Source organism: Malus sylvestris, chromosome 9 (genome assembly GCF_916048215.2).
Source record: "Malus sylvestris chromosome 9, drMalSylv7.2, whole genome shotgun sequence".
Lineage (NCBI taxonomy): Eukaryota > Viridiplantae > Streptophyta > Magnoliopsida > Rosales > Rosaceae > Malus > Malus sylvestris.
The window spans coordinates 291,141-310,667 of record NC_062268.1 but is presented as its reverse complement, the minus strand read 5'-3'; the positions used below and the strand labels follow the sequence as shown (position 1 = coordinate 310,667).

Sequence of the window (19,527 nt, the reverse complement as noted above, 5' to 3'; positions counted from 1 at the left end):
TTTCCAAAATAAGATGCAAGTAAGATACAAAAAATCTAAAACGAAAATACTTGAAAGAAGAATAATCTTCTAAGTTTATAAACTAATACTAACAAATTTTTGGTTCGAAAAGACAAAAGCCAAAACCAGTGCTACAAATACAGTTTTCTAATATTTCTGTATCGTAAAATCCAAAAGTCAGAGAATTGGTGTTGATTGCTTGAAGTATTACACGTGAACCAGAAAGTGATTGGCTAATTGGGCTTCCGTTAAAATTACTCATCTCGCTTTAGGTAATTGGGTTGGGCCTTTTCTTTTCTTTTGTTTTCTTTTGGGGACCTTGGTAACGCATGTTAATCAGACAGACTCGCCTAATGTAATACAAGGCAACAAACCAAAAGGATGCACCAGCGTGCGAACGCACAGACAAAACGTAACGTTCCAACTTGAACGAAGCCATTTCCATTTCCCAGCTGGAAATAAAGAGGGAACAAAACATTGAGAATCTATATCCCTCCGTTTCTTCTAAAAAAAATGATGACCCAGCTCTGAGCAAAAAGTTCCCCTCCAGGGCCTCCCCTCCTTTTCTGCGTTTTATACCGGACCTTTGTAACTGAACCCTTCCTTTTATTTTGTCTCTTTCAGACAACCTTCAATAAAAATAACAAAAAGCCTGACAAGCGAAGAAAGACAGTCATGCTTCCGATGTCGAGCGGCGCCGCTTGGATGGGCGGAGACGAAGACGACGCAGCGTCTTGGACCAGAAACAGCACCACCACCCACAACAACAACAGCAACGAGGCAGAGCCCAGAAGAAACGACCAAGACTCGAGCTTGGGAGCTTCTTTTTCAAACTTCAAATCAATGCTGGAAGGTGACTGGTACATGAACAACGTTCTCAGCAACCCAGCTCAAGACCTCCATGCCTTCTCTTCCACCCAAGCTTCTGAAACTACACTTGCTCCTCTGCAACCAATCGACTCCTCCGCCTCCTGTTCTCCGTCGCCGGCCTTCTCTCTCGACCCTTCACAGCCGCCACAGCAGTTTTTGCCTCCAAAATCCTGCTTCTCCTCTCTCCTCAACGTCGTCTGCTCCAACCCTTTTGATAACAGCTTCGACCTGGGCTGCGACGCTGGGTTTCTGGGCTCCTTTCAGGGAAATCAGCCTTCCAATTCCTCTGTTCTGATGGGTTTCACGGCCCTCAATTCTCATGCTCAAATGGGTACTCCCGAACTCAGTTCGAGCGCCGAGTTTCCAGCCAGTCGGTTGCTTCCGGTAACGGACAACGCCAATGTACTCGACGGCGACTTTGGCTTCGAAGGCTTCGATGGCTCGGCCGGCGCTCAGCTGCTGAACCGGGCTAAGCTCCTGTTCCCTCCCATGGGTGCTCAGCCCACGCTTTTCCAGAAGCGCCGCCAAAACTCTGTAGGCGATGGGGGTGATAAATTGGGAAATTTGGAGATTTCGGGTCCCAGGTACGGAGGACTACTGGAGAGTTTGGAGAAGAAAAGGAAGAGGAACGAGGAGGGTGAGATGGAGGAGGGGAGTCTGGATGTGTCCGGTTTGAATTATGACTCGGATGACTTCAATGAGTACAGTCAATTGGAGGTGGAGGAGAATGCGAAGAATGGTGGAAGCAATTCGAATGCCAACAGCACTGTCACCGGTGTAGAGGGAGGAGACCGGAAGGGCAAGAAGAAGGGTTTGCCGGCCAAAAATTTGATGGCGGAGAGGCGGCGGAGGAAGAAGCTCAATGATAGGCTCTACATGCTTAGGTCTGTTGTACCCAAGATAAGCAAGGTAGTCATTTTCTGTACTATCTATACTTATTAGACATAGTTCTCCATTAATTTATTTTTGCCTTGTTCCTCTGAAGATGTAGTCTTTGTGCTTTCCCCGTCTTTTTACGTTAGTTTATGTGAGCTTCTTGTTCTAATTATACTGTGTTTCTTTCGTTTTTCATTTCAACTAGTACTATAAGTATGTGAATTAGCTGAATTTAACAGCTGGATGTGCGCGGAAGAATTACAGTGAATTTAAGCCATTTAGAAGGCAATGTATTCATACTATTGTATTGATGTATAAGAGAAGTACTCGTGGTGTTTTACATCGAATTGGTCGTTTTACTTGAAGGAAGTTAATATTTTGGAAAATCCATGACAGATCTGATGGCTCTTGATATTGCCTGAAGTTTGGCCATTGTTTGGGGGATTTATCTTCTTGTGTGATTTGTGGCTTCTCGCTCATTAGTCATAACACCTGATGAGTATTCTGTCATGTTGTAAACAGATGGATAGGGCGTCCATACTAGGGGATGCAATTGATTATTTGAAAGAGCTTCTACAAAGGATTAATGACCTCCATAACGAGCTGGAGTCAGCTCCACCCGGATCTTTGCTGCCTGCTTCAACAAGTTTTCATCCGTTGACACCCACTCCATCCACCCTTCCCTGCCGTGTTAAAGAAGAGCTCTGCCCAAGCTCCTTGCTAAGCCCCAAAACTCAGCCGAAGGTAAGCTTTATTCACCTGGTTTTGTAGTTTGAAGCATGTATAAGGTGCATAAATTATGATCGAGGATTTTTCTTTAACTTGTAATATTTTGTCAACTGTATTTTGCAGGTGGAGGTTCGGGTAAGGGAAGGGCGAACTGTTAATATCCACATGTTCTGTTCTCGGAGACCAGGTCTCTTGCTCTCTACCATGAGGGCCTTGGATAACCTTGATTTGGACGTCCAGCAGGCTGTGATCAGCTGCTTCAATGGGTTTGCTTTAGATGTGTTCCGAGCTGAGGTATGTTTGTTTTTGGGATAGCGAATTGCTGAGACTGTTTTTACAGTGTACAGTTCTGGATATGAAGCATAAGGGTGAATTGTGTTAACACAAATTAACACACACACACACACACACACACACACATGCATATCCATCTGTTCTGCTTTTTCATTTTTGGTGCTTTTACCTTTTGACATCCAGATCTAATATATAGTATTATCCTGACTATGTGTAAAAATCTTCAATTTTACCATGGGAGATAAGAAAGATGAGTTTGCTATGTTTGCTGCTTCTGAACTTCAACTTTCTATTCTACTGTGTTTGGAAGATAGACTATCAAATAAAGATTTTAATCCCAAAAAGATTACTTGAGGTTGGTCACAAAGTTTGATTGGCATAAAAACTGTTTCGGTTGCATCTGAGCCTTTTTTCCGGGAATGTCATGAAATACAACTTTGGTATTCTTACTGTATCTTTTGCACTAGTAAAGTTTTTGGGTTTTGTGGGGACACACAAAATATAATCCCTTGTATGTTAAACAGCAATGCAGGGAAAACCAGTTCTTGCCAGAGCAAATAAAAGCAGTACTTTTGGATTCAGCTGGATTTCATGATATGATGATGTAACTGTTACTCGAGCAATACAAATTGGAGCCTTGCAATTGGGAGAAATGAAGGCAGGCAGGCACCCTCAACTCAGCCAGCTAGTTTGTAAATGCAACGGCTTCCTTCTCCTCTCTTTGTTCCATCGATAGAGCCCATAGAGCTTAACTCGAAGAATTTCAGCCGATGATGTCCGTAGATTTAGTTTTTTATCTTCTGTTTTGTTGTAGTGGATTATGTTATGTTGAATCATCAGGCAAAACTGCTCTCTTATCTTCAGTAACTAACTTCAGCTCTTGATGTTAATTTCTTCTCTGTCGTTGTTTACTTGTGCATGCATGAGTAGGCTACAATGTGTGTTTGCGAGTTGTTTTTAATTACAAGCGATGTTACTACTCTAAGTAAATTAGAGCGAGGTTTAAACTCCGGACGCAATTTCGACCTTAAGAAAGAAAAGCTTCTTTGCAATCGGTGCCAAAACGTTGTTTGACAAATCAAAGGAAGTACTTGTTGAAACAGTCTGAATGGGGGCCCACAGTACAAACTGAGTCCATACGTGTCCACGCGAACCGCACCATGGGAGACGGAGACAATTCTGGACTCCACGTTTGGTCCAACTTTACTATTTTTAAACCGCCAACCTCGCATTTTCTGTCAGCGGCGTCCCCCCTACGAAATTTCTGTCAAATTCTGGTGGACTCAGAACTTGTAAGTCAAAAACCTTGGAGCTGCGTCAAAAACAAACAACACAACACCGTCGAAAAGAAGAGGCGCCGCCAGGGTTGGGTTTGGTTTGGTTTGTTTGATTTGTGTGTGTGTCTGTCTGTCTTTCCGGTATTCTTTCGGCATTCCTTGAGTATTGAGAGAGCTTTGCCGCCATCTCGCCCTCTCAACGCTCTGAATCTACGACGGACAACAGAGCCTCTGCCACCTCTCTCTCTGCATTCCCTTTCCGCGGCGCCGTTCCGGTTCTGTGTTGGGATCTTGAGTTTCTCACTCTGTGCGCCATAACAATCAACAGTTTCAGACACTCCATTCACATCATTCGTCGGAATAACTTATCTTAGAATGGCGACCGCCTTGCATTTTTCCGGAGTTAAAACTCTGTGCCCATCATCCTCAGAAAGATCTTTGCATTTCAATCAACCACTTTTGTCACAAAGTCTTGGTTTCGCAACTTGTGTCGCTTCCAGCAATGGATTCTATGCAAGTGCGAAAGACTTTTCTTGTACGAGCAGGGTTTTGAGAGTCAGTTGCGAGGGAGGGATTGCAGATGTTCTTGAAAAGAAACGGACTGACAATCAAACCCTTGGCGAGAATGAGAAACAATTGACGTGCGTTATGAAGTTTGGTGGCTCCTCGGTGGCTTCTGCAGAGAGAATGAGGGAGGTTGCTGATCTTATACTCAGCTTCCCACAAGAGAGGCCTGTCGTTGTTCTTTCTGCCATGGGAAAGACAACTAACAAACTCCTACTGGTACCACTTTATATGAACATTACTTGATATGTCATCCAACTTTTTATCCCTTCATTTCTTACCATTAACAACTTACGGTCAGATTGGTTTCTCATGAGTAGGCAGGAGAAAAGGCCGTCACCTGCGGTGTTACCAATGTATCTATGATTGATGAGTTGAGCTTCATAAAAGAATTACATCTCAGGTGAGAGCAGTGAAATATTTTTCTTTCTTCTACAAATTTTTTAGGAAAAAGAATTCGATTTTCGATTTTTTCTCATTGCGCATCACCCTATTCTGAATAGGACCGTGGAAGAACTTGGAGTGGACAGCTCCATCATTTCATGTGAGTTTCTTTTTTCTTACCCGCACTTACAGTTCACCCTTTTTTCTTTTTTTTTTTTTTTTTTTAATTTTTATAAAGCAAATTATGATCTTTGTTTTGTATATCAGCTAGTCCAAAATATTAAGCAGCCTAAAGCTTTGGCTGTACTGTTAGCATGGCTTTGTATACCAATGTTCATTGTAATCCTACTGATTTGTTTGGCTATACCTGTTATCTCTGATTTGCAGCACACCTCCAAGAACTGGAACAACTTCTGAAGGGAATTGCTATGATGAAAGAGTTGACTTTACGAACCAAAGACTATCTGGTTTCATTTGGGGAATGCATGTCCACACGGCTTTTTGTTGCCTATCTGAATAAGATTGGCGTTAAAGCCCGCCAAGTATGTTCTTTTCCAATTTAATTTAATGGTGAAAAGTGCTCTCAAATTTCCAGCTGTAATTTCTGAAGAATTCCTAATTGTTTGTTAGCACCATTATTGCTGATAGAAAATTCATATGATTGTGTGTTTGTTGTTTTGGCAGTATGATGCCTTTGAAATTGGGTTTATAACCACAGATGACTTCACAAATGCGGACATTTTGGAGGCAACTTATCCAGCTGTCGCAAAGAGGTTACATGGTGATTGGATATGTGATCCTGCTATTCCAATTGTTACTGGTTTCCTTGGAAAGGTGTCCCTTCTGGCTAACTTCAACATATCTTCAGTTTTTGAAAATTTCACCCATTAACACCCTTGACACTGTTTTTCTGGTTGCAGGGATGGAGATCATGTGCTGTGACTACACTGGGTAGAGGTGGTAGTGATTTGACAGCTACAACCATTGGTAAAGCATTGGGGTTACGAGAAATTCAGGTGAGTTCAAATAATTTTTCACTTTTTTTGCCCAATTTCCTAGTTATTCTAAAAATAGCAAAATATGACCTATTTCTCAATGTCGTACAGGTGTGGAAGGATGTTGATGGCGTTTTGACATGTGATCCTAACATATGTCAGCATGCACAACCTGTACCTTATTTGACATTTGAAGAGGCTGCCGAACTTGCATATTTTGGTGCTCAGGTATCAATAACGATGCTAAATATTCATAAATATTCGCAACACTTCTCTTATTAAGTGCCAATATTAGACGCAATGTTTTCTGACTTATTTAATACAGTTTTTTTGAGACTTTAAATACTCAGTTTTCCTCTTCTAATGGTTTGAAGTGCTTTGGACCACCTGTATTTTAGTTACAATTGTTTTTGTTCAACAAGAAAAAAAGAAAACATAATTTAATCATTTTTCTTTCCTTCTTGCAGGTCTTGCATCCACAGTCCATGAGACCGGCCAGAGAGGCTGATATTCCAGTGAGGGTTAAAAATTCATACAACCCTAATGCTCCCGGTACTGTTATCACCCATGCAAGAGATATGAGCAAGGTTTGTAAAAGTAGTCTGCTCGAAAATTGAACTCCGCTGTCAAAATGATTCCCACTTCATTGAGTTTTCTTTGTCTCAATTGCAGGCTGTATTAACCAGCATCGTTTTGAAAAGGAATGTGACTATGTTGGATATTGTTAGCACTCGCATGCTGGGTCAATATGGATTTCTTGCTAAGGTGAGAAAACAAATTACCTTTTTTCTGTTGGTTGTCCTCTTGATAACTTGGTGGCTTATATTTATGATATTTTCCATGTAGGTATTTACAACTTTCGAAGATTTGGGCATATCAGTTGATGTTGTTGCTACCAGTGAAGTTAGTATTTCCTTGACACTGGATCCCTCAAAGCTTTGGAGCAGAGAGCTTATTCAGCAGGCAAGTGTATGATCTCATCTTCCTTTTCCTCTAACTGGTTATGATTTTCTGGAATTTACTTGACACATGCATCTAAGCTTTATTAAATTGGCCGCGTATGTTTTGTTATGATTTTTCATTTTATGCATGTTTGGTCTTGTCGGTGCATAGTATGGAAAAATTGTAGCCAATCATGTGCACACATCATATTTGAAGTGATGATGGTTGAGCAGTCAATTTTCGCTTGCCATTCTTATAAGATCTCATTGAATACTGTATCTTCCGTGCAGGAACTTGACCATGTCGCGGAAGAACTTGAGAAAATTGCTGTTGTCAATCTTCTTCAGCACAGATCTATTATATCTCTCATTGGAAATGTGCAGAGGTCATCACTGATACTAGAGAAGGTAATGATTGTGTTTTGCTAAGTAGTTAAAGAATGTCCCCTAATTTGCTTTTGTTCTTTGGTCGACTGCAATTTCATCCAACATTAGCTATCTCTTTGATCACGTATATTTGATTTTAGTATTCACATTTTTGGTCGCATGTGGCAGGCATTTCAGGTTCTTCGAACCATTGGAGTCAATGTTCAAATGATCTCTCAGGGTGCATCCAAGGTATCTCCTAACAACACTAGTTCTCTCTCTTTTCATTGTAGCGGTGAAACGGAAAGCCAAATTTTTGATGCCCTTTTATCTGTCTCTCCTAAATCCCAGTTCATTTTCGACTAGGCATGATTCATTAATGAATAGGGTGCTTACAGTTGATTTCCTATAAAATGTTTATAAATTTGATTTGATCATTTCCCTAGTTGAATTCACCATTTACGTATTACCACTGGCCAGGTTAATATCTCTTTGGTTGTAAATGACGATGAAGCAGAGCAGTGCGTAAGGGCTCTCCACCAGGCTTTCTTTGGAAACGATCTCTTTGAAGTAGAGTGTGGATCGGAGAATGGTTCGGTCTTAGTATCAGAGCAACATTGAAGGAGATTCAATTCTTCGATTCTTTGAAAATGAACCGTTGGTTTACACACCATATGATTTTCAGCTTTAGTCATTAGTTCTACCATTTCTGGGGAAAATATCTGCCCCTTGGGCTGTCAGTTTAGAATTGAAGACGTGGTATCGCCACCCATATTGTATCATGTTGGATAATGTAATGCTTGTGTTGCAAGGAATTAACTAGGAAATAATTATATTTTTGGTGAAATAAAGAATGAGCAAGGGTTATGGTTTTGAAATCCCGTCCCAAGGATCGGGGAAATGTCACCAGAAGTCTCCACAAGAGCAAAGCCCATCTCTAAAATGATGGAACCTGCTTGAGTCTCTAACTATTATTTCCCTCCCAACAGTCTTTGTGATCACCTTGATTGCGGCATGGCAGTCCGTGCAAGCTCGTAAGTTCTTCATCACCACTATTGGTGATCCTTCCGGTGTACTGATCAATGCAAAAGCAATTGCTAAGCGTTCGCTGTGATATTTCAGAGACTCCACTTTTATTTCCTCATCCTCGTTGTGCAGGGCACAGCTTATATCCGGCTTGTATCCTTCCTTTTCCATCTCCTTTGCCAACGTGTCAATCTTGTTCATAATTTTCGCACTCTCTGGGTGGCTCTTGTCATTCACTGTAAACACGTGAGTTTTGTGATTGATTTCCACCCAACTATACGCTGTAACCTTTCTGATTCCTCTCTCCCTCATCGCCTTCTTCACCTTGCCAACACTCTCCCATTGACCTGTTGCTGCATAGATATTTGACATGCTGACATAAGCACCTGCATCCCTAAGTTTTCCCATTTTGAAAAGTCGGTCTGCTGCTCTCTCTGCCAATTCTTGGTTCTTATGAATTTTACATGAGTTTAGAACTGATGACCACATAATCTCATCGGGCTCAAATGGCATTTCAGCCATCAATTTCTCTGCTTCACCGAACCTCCCACTTCGACACAACAAATCAACCATTGATGCATAGTGCTCTCTCTTTGGAACAATCTTAGTGTTGCAAGTCAAGGAGTTGAAGTACTGTAGTCCTTCGTCAACAAGCCCGCAGTGGCTACAAGCAGTTAAAACGCTTAGGAAGCTCACTGAATCTGGTTCGAAACCAGACTGAACCATCTGTTTGAATGATCTAAGAGTGCCTTTGCCATCCCCATTTAGAGCATAAGCTGAGATCAGAGCATTCCAGCAGACCCGATTCCTCTTGGGCATCTCTTGAAAAAATTGAAGTGCGTCTTTCATGGAACCACATTTTGCATACATATCTAGGAGTGCGCTTGCAGGAAAAACATTGGATGTGAATCCTAATTTGATCACAGATGAGTGTAACTGCTTTCCCAGCGAGAGGGAAGCTAAACTCGCAGAGGCTCTTAAGATGCTAGCAAAAGTAGCCTGGTCCGGACTAACATTTGCTCTGCGCATCTCATTGAACAGTTCCAAGCCTTCCTCATGGACCCCGTTTTGTGCGTATCCGGATATCATTGCAGTCCATGGAACTGCACTTCTGTCAGCTAGAGTTGTGAATATCCTTTTGGCTTCCTCAAATCTGCCACATTTGGCATACATGTCCACCAACGAATTTCCGACCTGAATTTCTGAATCAGCTGTTACTATAATCGCCTGGGAATGGATCTGCCGACCCATGTTTAAGTTCAGCGTATTTGATGCGATGCTCAACATGGTTGGAAAAGGAAATTTCTTCCTGTCATGTTTAGTTAACTGTAATTCACGAAAAAGATTGAGAGACTCTTTATATTGCCCATCCCACACATGAGATGTGATGATTACATTGTAAGAAATACCATCCAACTCTGGCATCTCATCGAAAAGTTTCCTTGCTTCAACCGAAGACTCATGCTTTGAGTAGAAATCGAGCAATGCATTCCCCACGAACACGTTCCAAACAAAATTAGTCTTCACCACAAAACCGTGAACCTGCTGCCCAAAGGCTATGTCGTCTAAATTAACACCGGCACAAAGTACTGCTGCGAAAGTGAACTCTGAAGGCTTGTGACCCAAGTTTTGCATTTGAGCAAAAAGGTTTACAGCCTCTTCATTCAAATTATCTTTTGAGTATCCTGTTATCAATGCATTGAACGTAACATTATCTCTCTCGGGCATTTCCTTGAAGAGCCGACAAGCTAAATCCAGGCGATGCGATTTGCAGTAGGAATCAATCAAGGAATTGCAGACCATGAGGGTGGAAGCATGTCCCAACTTAAGGACATGTGAATGAACTTGAACTACTTGTTCGGTGGTTCCCATGTCGCTGCATCCGGACAGGAGAGTAGCAAAAGTCACATAATCCGGCTTAGTTCCCCACCTGTGCATGTCGGCGTAAAGTTTAAATGCCTCATGGTATCGATTAGCTTGGGAAAAACCACCAATTAGTATGGTCCACGTTACCGCTGTACGGTCAACCATGGTGTCAAGCAGCTCTCTGGCCTTGGAAAGATTACCGGAGTTGACGTAACTGGAAATCATCATGTTTGTGGAGACGGTGTTTTTGTGAGGCATTTGGTCGAACAGTTGACGTGCTCGAGACAATTCACCTCGATTTAGGAAGTTCTTGACCAGAAAATTGGACCGGCATGTGTGGGCATCGAAGCCCGTCTTGATGAGACGGGCATCAACGGAGTTTTGGGCGTTGAGGTTGGGATTAAGGAATGGTTTTGGGGAGTCAGGGACTCTTGGTCTTGGAGTTGGAGTTTTAACTTTGAGGAGCGCATTTGCCGATCTAAATGCTGTCATATGACTCATATCATATCGTATGCAATATATCAGCTGTTTTAACCATTAGATGACACGGGGTCACGTTTTCTTCTAACCATGTATGCCGTACATTGTTTGGCTGTGGAGGCTCGTGCTTGTTGTGCTGTTGCGGCGCTTTCGGCGGCGGCGGGTGGAAGAAGCTGTTAGGGTTTGTTTGTGTGTTTCTGTTTGGGCTCCAAACTACATTTTGGGATCTTGGGTTACTACGAAGGTCCATCTTTTGCTTATGTAATTTATGCATTTGGGCCTTTGTTCTGTACTTATTTTGTGTTTTAATAATAAAGTAACCCTCTTACCGAAAAAAAAAAAAAAAAAACGAAACAACCATACAACCCAAAGGAAAAGCTTAATTGTTACTTAAAATTAAAAGTGAGAAATATAACATCTACCACAAAATGTCACTGAAATTTCCTCAAATAAACAAAATGTCACTTCAATCAGTTAACATGCCTCCGTTGGATATGAATGTCTATGCAGTATGTACAAAAAAGAATCTATAACAAACAAACATTAATTAAGCCACCATCCATGCGTGTATATCAGTATTTCCATACATCTTTCTACTTCCAAAAATCTCTACGAATACAACAACAACAAAAATCTCTACGAATGTAGCCAAAAAAATATGAGCATTCGATCAGTGTATTGTTGGCGATATCTTTCCCACTGCTTAAGGCAGCTTGAGATTCCTCCCATGTCATGACCACTCATCCAAGCATAACGAGAGAAGTGAAAAAAGCCGAGTTCTGTAATCCACCGGGAAGAAGACCATCTCACTGAAAATTCCACTCGTCAAGGAGAAACCGGGAATACACGGCTGGGTCTGCTCTAAACCATCTAAATTAAGTCCATAAAGAATCAAACACAGGATATTTCTTGGCTAAACATCTGATTTTAAGGAATGCCTCACGCATACAAGGTCATCCAACTTATTGCCATCCATTTTGTAAAGAGAAACACCTTCCATTTGAATGTAGTGGTCCTGCGCCTCCTTCCTCAGACTCTTGAAAGGCAAGACTTCCCATTTATTGTAATTTGAAAACTTTCTTTTATCACTCATGTCTGGAGAGCCTGAGACAGGCCCAACTTTGTCAGCGTCCACATTGCCCGAAACCTTGCAACTACCAAACTGTCCCAAGTCACCAGCCTCACCCCTCTTTAATCTCAAGGCAGCTGCATGAGCTCTGCCTATCATTTCCCGACTTGGCACATCTGACCAGTCTTGCTTCCTCTTAGATCTCATGGGAGAATGGATTCGGATAACCTGACATATAAAAATGGTAAAAGTTGAATCATTTGGGGATAAAAATTCAGGCATGAGCCTATAACTTCCATACATTCTAATAAATAAGAAAAGTTTATGTTCTTACGCCAAGGCACTCTAGGAGCTGGTAGTATGCCCTTCCTTGAAGTGGATTGTGCCCTTTCCTAGGTGTAGAGAAGTAACGTGTCCTACACCGAAGCACAAACTAGTCAGCCAAAGGACGACAGACAAACAATGTCACACCTGAATTGCACTGACGATAAAGGTAGGAATATAATTCCTTGCTTGCTATTAATGATGCCTGCCAATAAATAACAACAGCATATCATGTAAAAGCCAAACGAAACAAACCATTCAGTATAGCCAGGATCAACAGTGAAACCATATATGTCAACAATGTCACACATAGATAGTGCTAGTTCTACTGATTTCATTCCAGTTCCTTTGGCACCTCGGCGGAGCACAATACCTTGGAAAAGGTAAACTGGATTTGTAATACTCTGCAATATGTTAGGATCCAAAATGTTAGTCAAGTCTCGGGAAACGGAGTGTGTTAACTATCTACTCTATCTACTCAGATAGAACATATATATTGGCCTCCTTAGATGCGATCTTCACCTTGATCATTGCATTAAAGTCTTTGTGCGTAACACTTTTGATTATAAGTACCTCATCAGCTGCACAAGAAAGGGAAAGTTGCAAACATGGAAACATACTTTGAGTAAATTTTCTGAAGAGCCATTAAGATTTAGGATTTCTCATATACAACAAACAAAAATTAACTTTGCCACACAAAAGTAAGAAATAAAAATTAAAACACACAAATTACTTAGAAGCATACCGGACCCATTTAGAATGGAAACCATGTTTCGAGCAGCACCCCTTACAACAAGGCGAAAATCCCTCTTCATACCAACATACTTGGCATATTTCTACACATATGAAAGACTAGTTGAGAATTTTATCAACTAAATTACTGCCTATTATTCCATAGGAATCTATTGCCTATAAAAGGAGTAAAACTGAAAAATAACAATATACTTAAGAAGCTGTGTTTCCCAATTAGAACCACAGAAGAACCAATGGCTGTCCGTCATGAAAAAATAAATCCATATATTCACCGATGATAGGAAACAAACATGCTATTTTACCTCATTAACAGGAGCCTCATTGTCCCTTATAACAGCATCATGACTATCAATCTCTTTTCCAAACTCCGTCATCAAAAGATCTCCTGAATTTCCGACAACCGCACATGTGCGAAATTGCCGAGGATGAAAAGGTGGTTTTGCTGGTAGTAACACATTAAGATGTTCCTCACAAAGTGTCTTATTGTAGCATTTCTTAGTTCCCCTACAACCAAAAAATACATAGGTAAACAGATGGACTTGATGTTCGTAGGCATTTGTATTCTATAATCTATGCAGAAATCAAGCACGGGTTTGGAAGAGATAGCGTGTAGACAAACATACAATTGTGCGATCCTTTGTGCTGCATACTCCTCCCAACCTTTAGGCCGAACATCTAGATACTCCCTTGTCAGTACTGTTGTCATGTTCCGGTACTGCATCCATCCTTAAAAAGCATCAGTTCAAAGAATCGGCTTAAGGGGTTAATTACACTTAGACAGATGATAGAAGAGAGACAAACCTGCTCCCACAAAAGAAGTGCCTCACAAACATTGTAGTGGTACTCGAGTGCTTCAAACTTTTTAAACTGCTCATTATACTGCAATTCGAATCCCATGTAATTAGCAATCGGAGACTAGACTAGTATCAAAATTCAAAATTCAAGATGAAATTGTGGTGACAAGGTAAAGAGTAGATGACGGACCCAGGTGCTGTTAGTTCCTTCCGGGAACTTAAGAGTCAGATTACAATGGTCGATAATGTGTGCAGTCAGACCAAGCCCTCTGTTTGCCTACATTTACCTTAACCTTTGTAAGAATTCATACCCAACACAAAAACACACAAAAATTACAGAAAAATGAAGAAAGAAAGGAACAAAAACAAAATTCTTGGATCAGTATAATGCAAAAATATACAAAATTGAACTGAATCGACAACTTGAATTAGTGATTTAAAGGAACAGATTTAAATTTAAACAATGGATTAACAGGGGGCAGATCCGGTGAAAAATAAGAAACTAACCACGCATTGCTTCACAGTAGACTGGAATTCCGATAAAACCCGAACATCATGTTGGGTGTGGAGATCTAATTTCTGATTACCTGGATACATATAATTAATGATAAAGAAATTCAATTACGAGTGAAACACAGTGTTTAGTTTTGATTTAAAGGAAAAGATATGAACGTCAGTGAGGGAGGACCTGCGAATAAAGAGGATTGGATGGCGAAAAGGAGAAGAGAGAAGAAGGCGACGGAGCAAACCAGGTAGAGAATAGTGGGCCGCCGGTTGAGATTGTTGCTGCTCGACGCCTGTCTGTGACTTCTCATTGCTCTACTACTGCTCGAACGAACAATAACAGCAGCAAGTCTCTTATTCTGCTTAGCTCGAGTAGGCCACGCGGAGAGAGACTAGGAGAGTGAGACTATCGACATTCGACCCCGAGCTTCTGATTCAGGGAAGCATATACCCAGCCAAGGAAACCAGTTGAATTACATAGTTTATTTTTATTTTTTTTTCAATTTTTCAACTTTAAAAATCAATAAAAATAGTTTAATACCTAATAATGTTAGGATTTTATTCAAAGGTCTTACAACATTTTGTTTAGCTACCATGCAAAATATTTTCATCAAACTAAAAATTGTAATTTTTTTCATAAAAATTGTGAGTTATAGCCTACGTTTCAAATCGATTTTCAGAAATTTTAAGATATTTATTATAAGCCAAAACTTGAGTCACTCTCGTCCACATTTTCCTTAGCTCCCCACAAAAAATTTCCCAAAACCAAAAATTTCAATTTGTTCAAAAAAATGTGTGAGCTATATAACCTACTTTTTTTTTTGTGGAAAAAATGCAAATTTTTTTATTTTAGCAAAATATTTTTCGTGAGTATTAAGGAAAATATTATATGGCATTTGGAATCGATTTTAGGTTTTTTGAGCAATGAAAGTATATTTAGTAGAATATTTGAGTCAAAAACTAAAAAATAAGTGAAAGATATAGTAGTGAGGACCAAAGCAATGTCAAAATGGGATTCGTCTCATTCTGCGTGCACAAAATCCGTCTCGTTTTGCATGCTAGAAGCCAACCCCATTTTTTGTGAGCAGAGCTTGCCTCGTTTTTGAAACCACAAAGCAGGACTTTACACTATGTTTGGATAAGAGAAATAAACTTGGAATTTTGGTAAAAATCATAATTTATAAACTGACATACACTAATTCCCTTGTTGGATTCATAAGCATAAAAATTTAGTATTTTCGCGTGGAAAAAAACTTGGATTTGGGATCTCCAATTCTCAAGTTTATAGTCCATGTAAATATGTTTCATTTCCCAATTTCTATGAATGAGCATTTAAAAATAACAAATTTCGTGTTCAATTCTATTGTTCTTTTAGGTTTACGAAACAGAAAAATTCTCAAATTCTAGAAAATAAAATCTCGTCGTTTCAATTTCCGTCATTTGAAAATTTCTTAGTAATCTTAAATTTCTTCATCCAAACATAGTGTTAGGGAAATATTTTGCGTGGGAGTTAAGGAAAATGTTGCAAGACCTTTAGATGTGATCATAACATTTATTAGGACCCGAAACTATTTTTTATTGATTTTTAAAGTTGAAAAATAGAAAAAATAATCTAAACTAGTAGTGGGGCCATCAAAGAGATTTGTAGGTTTTCAAAATCTTGGGAATGTCCTAAATAAAATGTATTAAACGTGTGGTGTGACTAGAATTAATCAAATTTTGGGTTACATTGAATCTTGTAAGAATCCTAAAAAATCATTGGAAAACATGGGTTATAACCAAGGTATTAAATATCGGTAATATCGGAAATATCGTTAGTCCAGAAACACGGAAATATTGATGGAAATATCGGGATATTATCGATATCGATAAAAATAATATGGAAACCACGGAAATTGTAAGAAAAACTTGGAAATTTTTATTGAAACTTTGCAGCATGTTTATTTAGTCAATTATCTATTAGTTTATCACAAAAAATTGGAAGAAAATGCATTGCATGATGGATTTAACTGATTTAAGTTGATTATATAGCGAGCTGGCAAACATTGTGAGTGTATAAAATATGTAGTAATTAATGAAAGAAGTTTAAACTCACCATAATCATTTATATATAATGAATTAGTACAATATTGGGAGGTTTTATTTAGGATATTAAAAAAAAAAAGGAAGTGAATAAAATGATGAAGAATAATGTGCCGAATTTGACACTTTAAATTTCTTACGCATAAGCATGCGTCTAGGCGTTGAAGTTCCAAATTATAGTATATCAATTAACGATTGAAAATCAATACGTTGAATAAGACTAAACTTTAATTTGGATGCCGATTATGTTTTTTCAAGTTTATATAAAGTAAAAGAATTGAATTTTGGAAGCCAGGAGTGTGTCAATTGTTTTATAATTCGTCCGAATACATATATCAGGTTGCTACTCAACGTAATTTGAAAATATATCTAGTGCAAGGACTTGTCTTTTTTTGTTGATAAGCAAAGGGTTTGTAGCTTTTTTGCTAAGCAGTAGAACATATTATATTTGTTTAATCTTTAGCATTTGATGGTTGTCCACAAATATAGGATAGAAGGCCCCAAATTAGATCTGACTCTTACCTAGTTAGAGTCACAAGTTCATGGATAAGTTAAAGTGATCAGTTTTTACTGGGATAATATTGCAAAGGTTGAATGGGTGAGGATTGTGTTATGTGACCGTGCGTGCAAAGAGACTGAGTTCCAATTCAAACTTCAAGCCTATGTGTTAATTGGCTTGAGATCTAAACCATGCATGGAGATCAGAAGGTTACCTTCCATGCAATTCAGGCATGCACGAAGTAGCTGGTCAAGGATATCCAAGATGCCAAAAAGGAGATAAAGATGGAATTTCATCCCCACCAAATAATGATCAGGATGCCAAATGAGGAACATGTACCAACCCTTGCGGCAAAATGTTTTGGTTTATGTTATTGCTAGAGTTCTACATCGCCCACGCGAGGGCAGTGAGCAAGCAAGAAGGCCTATAAAAGCCACATTCCCAAGCTGGGAAAAGCATGTCTTGTTCGGCCTTTGGGCTATGATCAAGTGTAGTATGTGTTGAGACTTCTCAGCATTTTAAAGTATTTTTGGGTTTTATCTCGCGATATTATCGATAATATCGGGATATATTGCCCAAATAATGCATTAAAATGCTGATAATATCGTTTTTCGATATTATCGCGATAATATCGACAAAAATGTCGATATATTGACGATAATGAAGTGGATGAGTATAAAAATATCGTCCTCCAAAAAAACGATATTATCGGCGAAATATCGCCGATAATATCGATATTTAAAACCTTGGTTATAACTCATAGTCGTTGTGAAAAAGTTGAAATTTTTAGTCTTGGGTAATACCTTGTGTATGAGTTAATGAAAATGCCCCAAGACCTTTGGAAGTGATCCTACTGTTTACTAGGTCTTAGAACTATTTTTTATTCATTTTTAAATTTTAAAGTAAAATAATAATAATAATAATATAAACTAATAGTGAGCCCAAAGAGATTTATAGGTGTCAAAAATCTTTGGAATGTTCTACATTAATACTAGGATGACTCGAATTTGGGCTTATAATGAATCTTGTAAAAGTTCCCAAAATCGATTAGAAAATATGGGTTATATAACTCATAGTTTTTGTGAAAAAATTGAAATTTTTAGTTTTAGGAAATATTTTGCGTTGGAGTTAAGGAAAATATTGCAAGACATGTGGACGTGATCCTACCATTTATTAGATCCCGAAATTATTTTTTTTATTAAATTTTAAAATTGAAAAATAGAAAAATAATATAAACTAATAGCGAGGCCCCCAAAAAGATTTGTAGGTGTCGAAAATCGTTGGAATGTCCTAAATTAAATTTAGAAAATAAGTGACTCAAGTTTTTGCTTATAATAAATCTTATAAAAGTTCTCAAAATGTGTAACATCCCACATCGACTAATGAAGAGAAGATGTTGTGCCTTATATGCACATGCCCACCTCCTATAGCACGAGGCCTTATGGGAACTCATTGGCTTCGGATTCCATCGAAACTCTGAATTTAAATGAGTTTGGGCGAGAGCATTCCCAGGATGGGTGACCCACTAGGAAGTTCTCGTGTGAGTTTCCAAAACGCCTCGTGCTATAGGAGGTGGGCATGTACATATAAGACACATCACCCTCTCTTCATTGGTCGATGTGGGATGTTACAATCCACCCCCCTTAGGGGTCCAATGTCCTTGTCGACACACTCGCACCACACAACAGAGTAGCTCTGATACCATTCTGTCACATCCCATACCAGCTCCGCCGTAGCACGATATTATCCACTTTGGGTCCCGGCCACACTCTCATGATTTTGTTTTTGGAAACTCACACGAGAACTTCCCAATGGGTCACCCATCTTGGGAATGCTCTCGCCGAACTTGCTTAACTTCGGAGTTTCGATGGAATCCGAAGCTAATGAGTTCCCAAAAAACCTCGTGCTATAGAAGGTGGGCATGTACATCTATAAGGTACATATAAGGCACATTAGGGATCATTTGGGTAGTTTCGTGGCTGCAATGGCTATGAAAAAGTATGGAGTGGGTTCACCTCTGCATGCCGAGATGGAAGCAGCAAGGGCTGCGGTTCTGATTGCTCAGACGGGATTTAGGTATGGTTTGGTACTGGGGTGATTTTGAAAAAAACTGCTATAAAAAAAAATTGGGAGCTTTTTTGTGTTTGGTAAACATTCAGCTTCAGCTTTTTTTTAACAGTTTTGAGTGAAAAAAGCCAAAAACAAGAAGATGCAAAACCCAGCTTTGAAAAATCAGTTTTTTTCACATCTGTTTTACATAAAAGTTTAACAAACACTATAATACTGTTTTTTTTTCTTTCAAAAGCATTTTTATAAAAAAAAGTTTACCAAACACTCTACAGCTTTATTCTCACAGCACAGCAGAAGCAGTTTTTTTTTAAAACACAACAATACCAAACCAGCCCTTAGAAGACAAATATGCTTGATTTTGAGGGAGATGCAAGCTTGGTTCTAGCGGGCTTTAAATGTAGGGGAAGCAGCGGACTCTTCTTCTCTGGGGCATGTGATAAATGATGCTCCACACTCCGTCCGCTCTTTCAGACTTTCAGACGTTCGATGGGAAGCCAACAAAGCCAACAAGGTGGCACATAGATTGGCGCGGAGTGGTTTGGCTTTAGAACAACAAGTAACATGGTTTGAGGAACCCTGATGTAATCATTGATCTTTTATTTGAGGATAGTAATTTATGTAATGTTAGTGTTGGACACTCTTTTTTCCTTCGTCTGGATTGAAATTCTCAGCAAAGTTTTCATCGATGCTCATTGTTGTGCATCCTATCCTCTTTTATGTACGTTTATTCGCTCTTATTCATAAACATATATCGTACTTCTAAA

The 19,527-nt window shown here is 39.4% G+C and overlaps 4 protein-coding genes across 5 annotated transcripts; 2 read left to right on the top strand and 2 right to left on the bottom strand.

Moving 5' to 3' along the window:
* Positions 1 to 373: 373 nt before the first annotated feature.
* LOC126634543 (transcription factor ICE1-like) lies at positions 374 to 3,659 on the top strand. The gene is made up of 4 exons (XM_050305059.1): positions 374 to 1,779; positions 2,269 to 2,490; positions 2,599 to 2,769; positions 3,294 to 3,659. The coding sequence occupies exons 1-4, from the start codon at positions 676 to 678 to the stop codon at positions 3,375 to 3,377; spliced, it is 1,581 nt and encodes a 526-aa protein (XP_050161016.1). The 5' UTR covers positions 374 to 675; the 3' UTR covers positions 3,378 to 3,659.
* A 335-nt stretch (positions 3,660 to 3,994) lies between these two features.
* Positions 3,995 to 8,150, top strand: LOC126634542 (aspartokinase 2, chloroplastic-like). 2 transcript variants are annotated; one of them, XM_050305057.1, is made up of 13 exons: positions 3,995 to 4,829; positions 4,931 to 5,013; positions 5,114 to 5,154; positions 5,382 to 5,536; positions 5,679 to 5,828; positions 5,915 to 6,010; positions 6,101 to 6,217; positions 6,457 to 6,576; positions 6,662 to 6,754; positions 6,836 to 6,958; positions 7,222 to 7,338; positions 7,486 to 7,548; positions 7,777 to 8,150. In XM_050305057.1, exons 1-13 carry the CDS (start codon positions 4,422 to 4,424, stop codon positions 7,915 to 7,917), a joined length of 1,707 nt encoding a protein of 568 aa, XP_050161014.1. In that variant the 5' UTR covers positions 3,995 to 4,421; the 3' UTR covers positions 7,918 to 8,150. The 2 variants fall into 2 exon arrangements, with proteins under 2 accessions (XP_050161014.1, XP_050161015.1); XM_050305058.1 differs by having other exon boundaries at positions 3,996 to 4,829; positions 6,836 to 6,952.
* On the bottom strand, positions 8,112 to 11,021 carry LOC126634537 (putative pentatricopeptide repeat-containing protein At2g01510). The gene has a single exon (XM_050305052.1). The coding sequence runs from the start codon at positions 10,687 to 10,689 to the stop codon at positions 8,200 to 8,202; it is 2,490 nt and encodes an 829-aa protein (XP_050161009.1). The 5' UTR covers positions 10,690 to 11,021; the 3' UTR covers positions 8,112 to 8,199.
* A 66-nt stretch (positions 11,022 to 11,087) lies between these two features.
* LOC126634545 (sialyltransferase-like protein 1) lies at positions 11,088 to 14,597 on the bottom strand. The gene is made up of 11 exons (XM_050305061.1): positions 14,297 to 14,597; positions 14,116 to 14,195; positions 13,799 to 13,885; positions 13,616 to 13,693; positions 13,438 to 13,529; positions 13,117 to 13,318; positions 12,807 to 12,897; positions 12,584 to 12,642; positions 12,317 to 12,465; positions 12,072 to 12,153; positions 11,088 to 11,965 (listed from the first exon to the last, which is right to left on the bottom strand). The coding sequence occupies exons 1-11, from the start codon at positions 14,421 to 14,423 to the stop codon at positions 11,582 to 11,584; spliced, it is 1,431 nt and encodes a 476-aa protein (XP_050161018.1). The 5' UTR covers positions 14,424 to 14,597; the 3' UTR covers positions 11,088 to 11,581.
* Between the last annotated feature and the right edge of the window lie 4,930 nt (positions 14,598 to 19,527).

Bases quoted from the DNA above. Each gene is read 5' to 3' on its own strand.
- LOC126634543 (XM_050305059.1), top strand. From the start codon at position 676: ATGCTTCCGATGTCGAGCGGCGCCGCTTGGATGGGCGGAGACGAAGAC. The intron at 1,780-2,268 runs GTAGTCATTTTC...TGTTGTAAACAG, and splicing joins TTGTACCCAAGATAAGCAAG to ATGGATAGGGCGTCCATACT. The intron at 2,491-2,598 runs GTAAGCTTTATT...TGTATTTTGCAG, and splicing joins GCCCCAAAACTCAGCCGAAG to GTGGAGGTTCGGGTAAGGGA.
- LOC126634545 (XM_050305061.1), bottom strand. From the start codon at position 14,423: ATGAGAAGTCACAGACAGGCGTCGAGCAGCAACAATCTCAACCGGCGG. The intron at 13,319-13,437 runs GTATGTTTGTCT...TTTTGGTTGTAG, and splicing joins GCACAAAGGATCGCACAATT to GGGAACTAAGAAATGCTACA. The intron at 12,898-13,116 runs GTAAAATAGCAT...TCATATGTGTAG, and splicing joins ATGAGGCTCCTGTTAATGAG to AAATATGCCAAGTATGTTGG.
- LOC126634537 (XM_050305052.1), bottom strand. From the start codon at position 10,689: ATGAGTCATATGACAGCATTTAGATCGGCAAATGCGCTCCTCAAAGTT.
- LOC126634542 (XM_050305057.1), top strand. From the start codon at position 4,422: ATGGCGACCGCCTTGCATTTTTCCGGAGTTAAAACTCTGTGCCCATCA. The intron at 5,829-5,914 runs GTGTCCCTTCTG...TTCTGGTTGCAG, and splicing joins TTACTGGTTTCCTTGGAAAG to GGATGGAGATCATGTGCTGT. The intron at 7,339-7,485 runs GTAATGATTGTG...CGCATGTGGCAG, and splicing joins CATCACTGATACTAGAGAAG to GCATTTCAGGTTCTTCGAAC.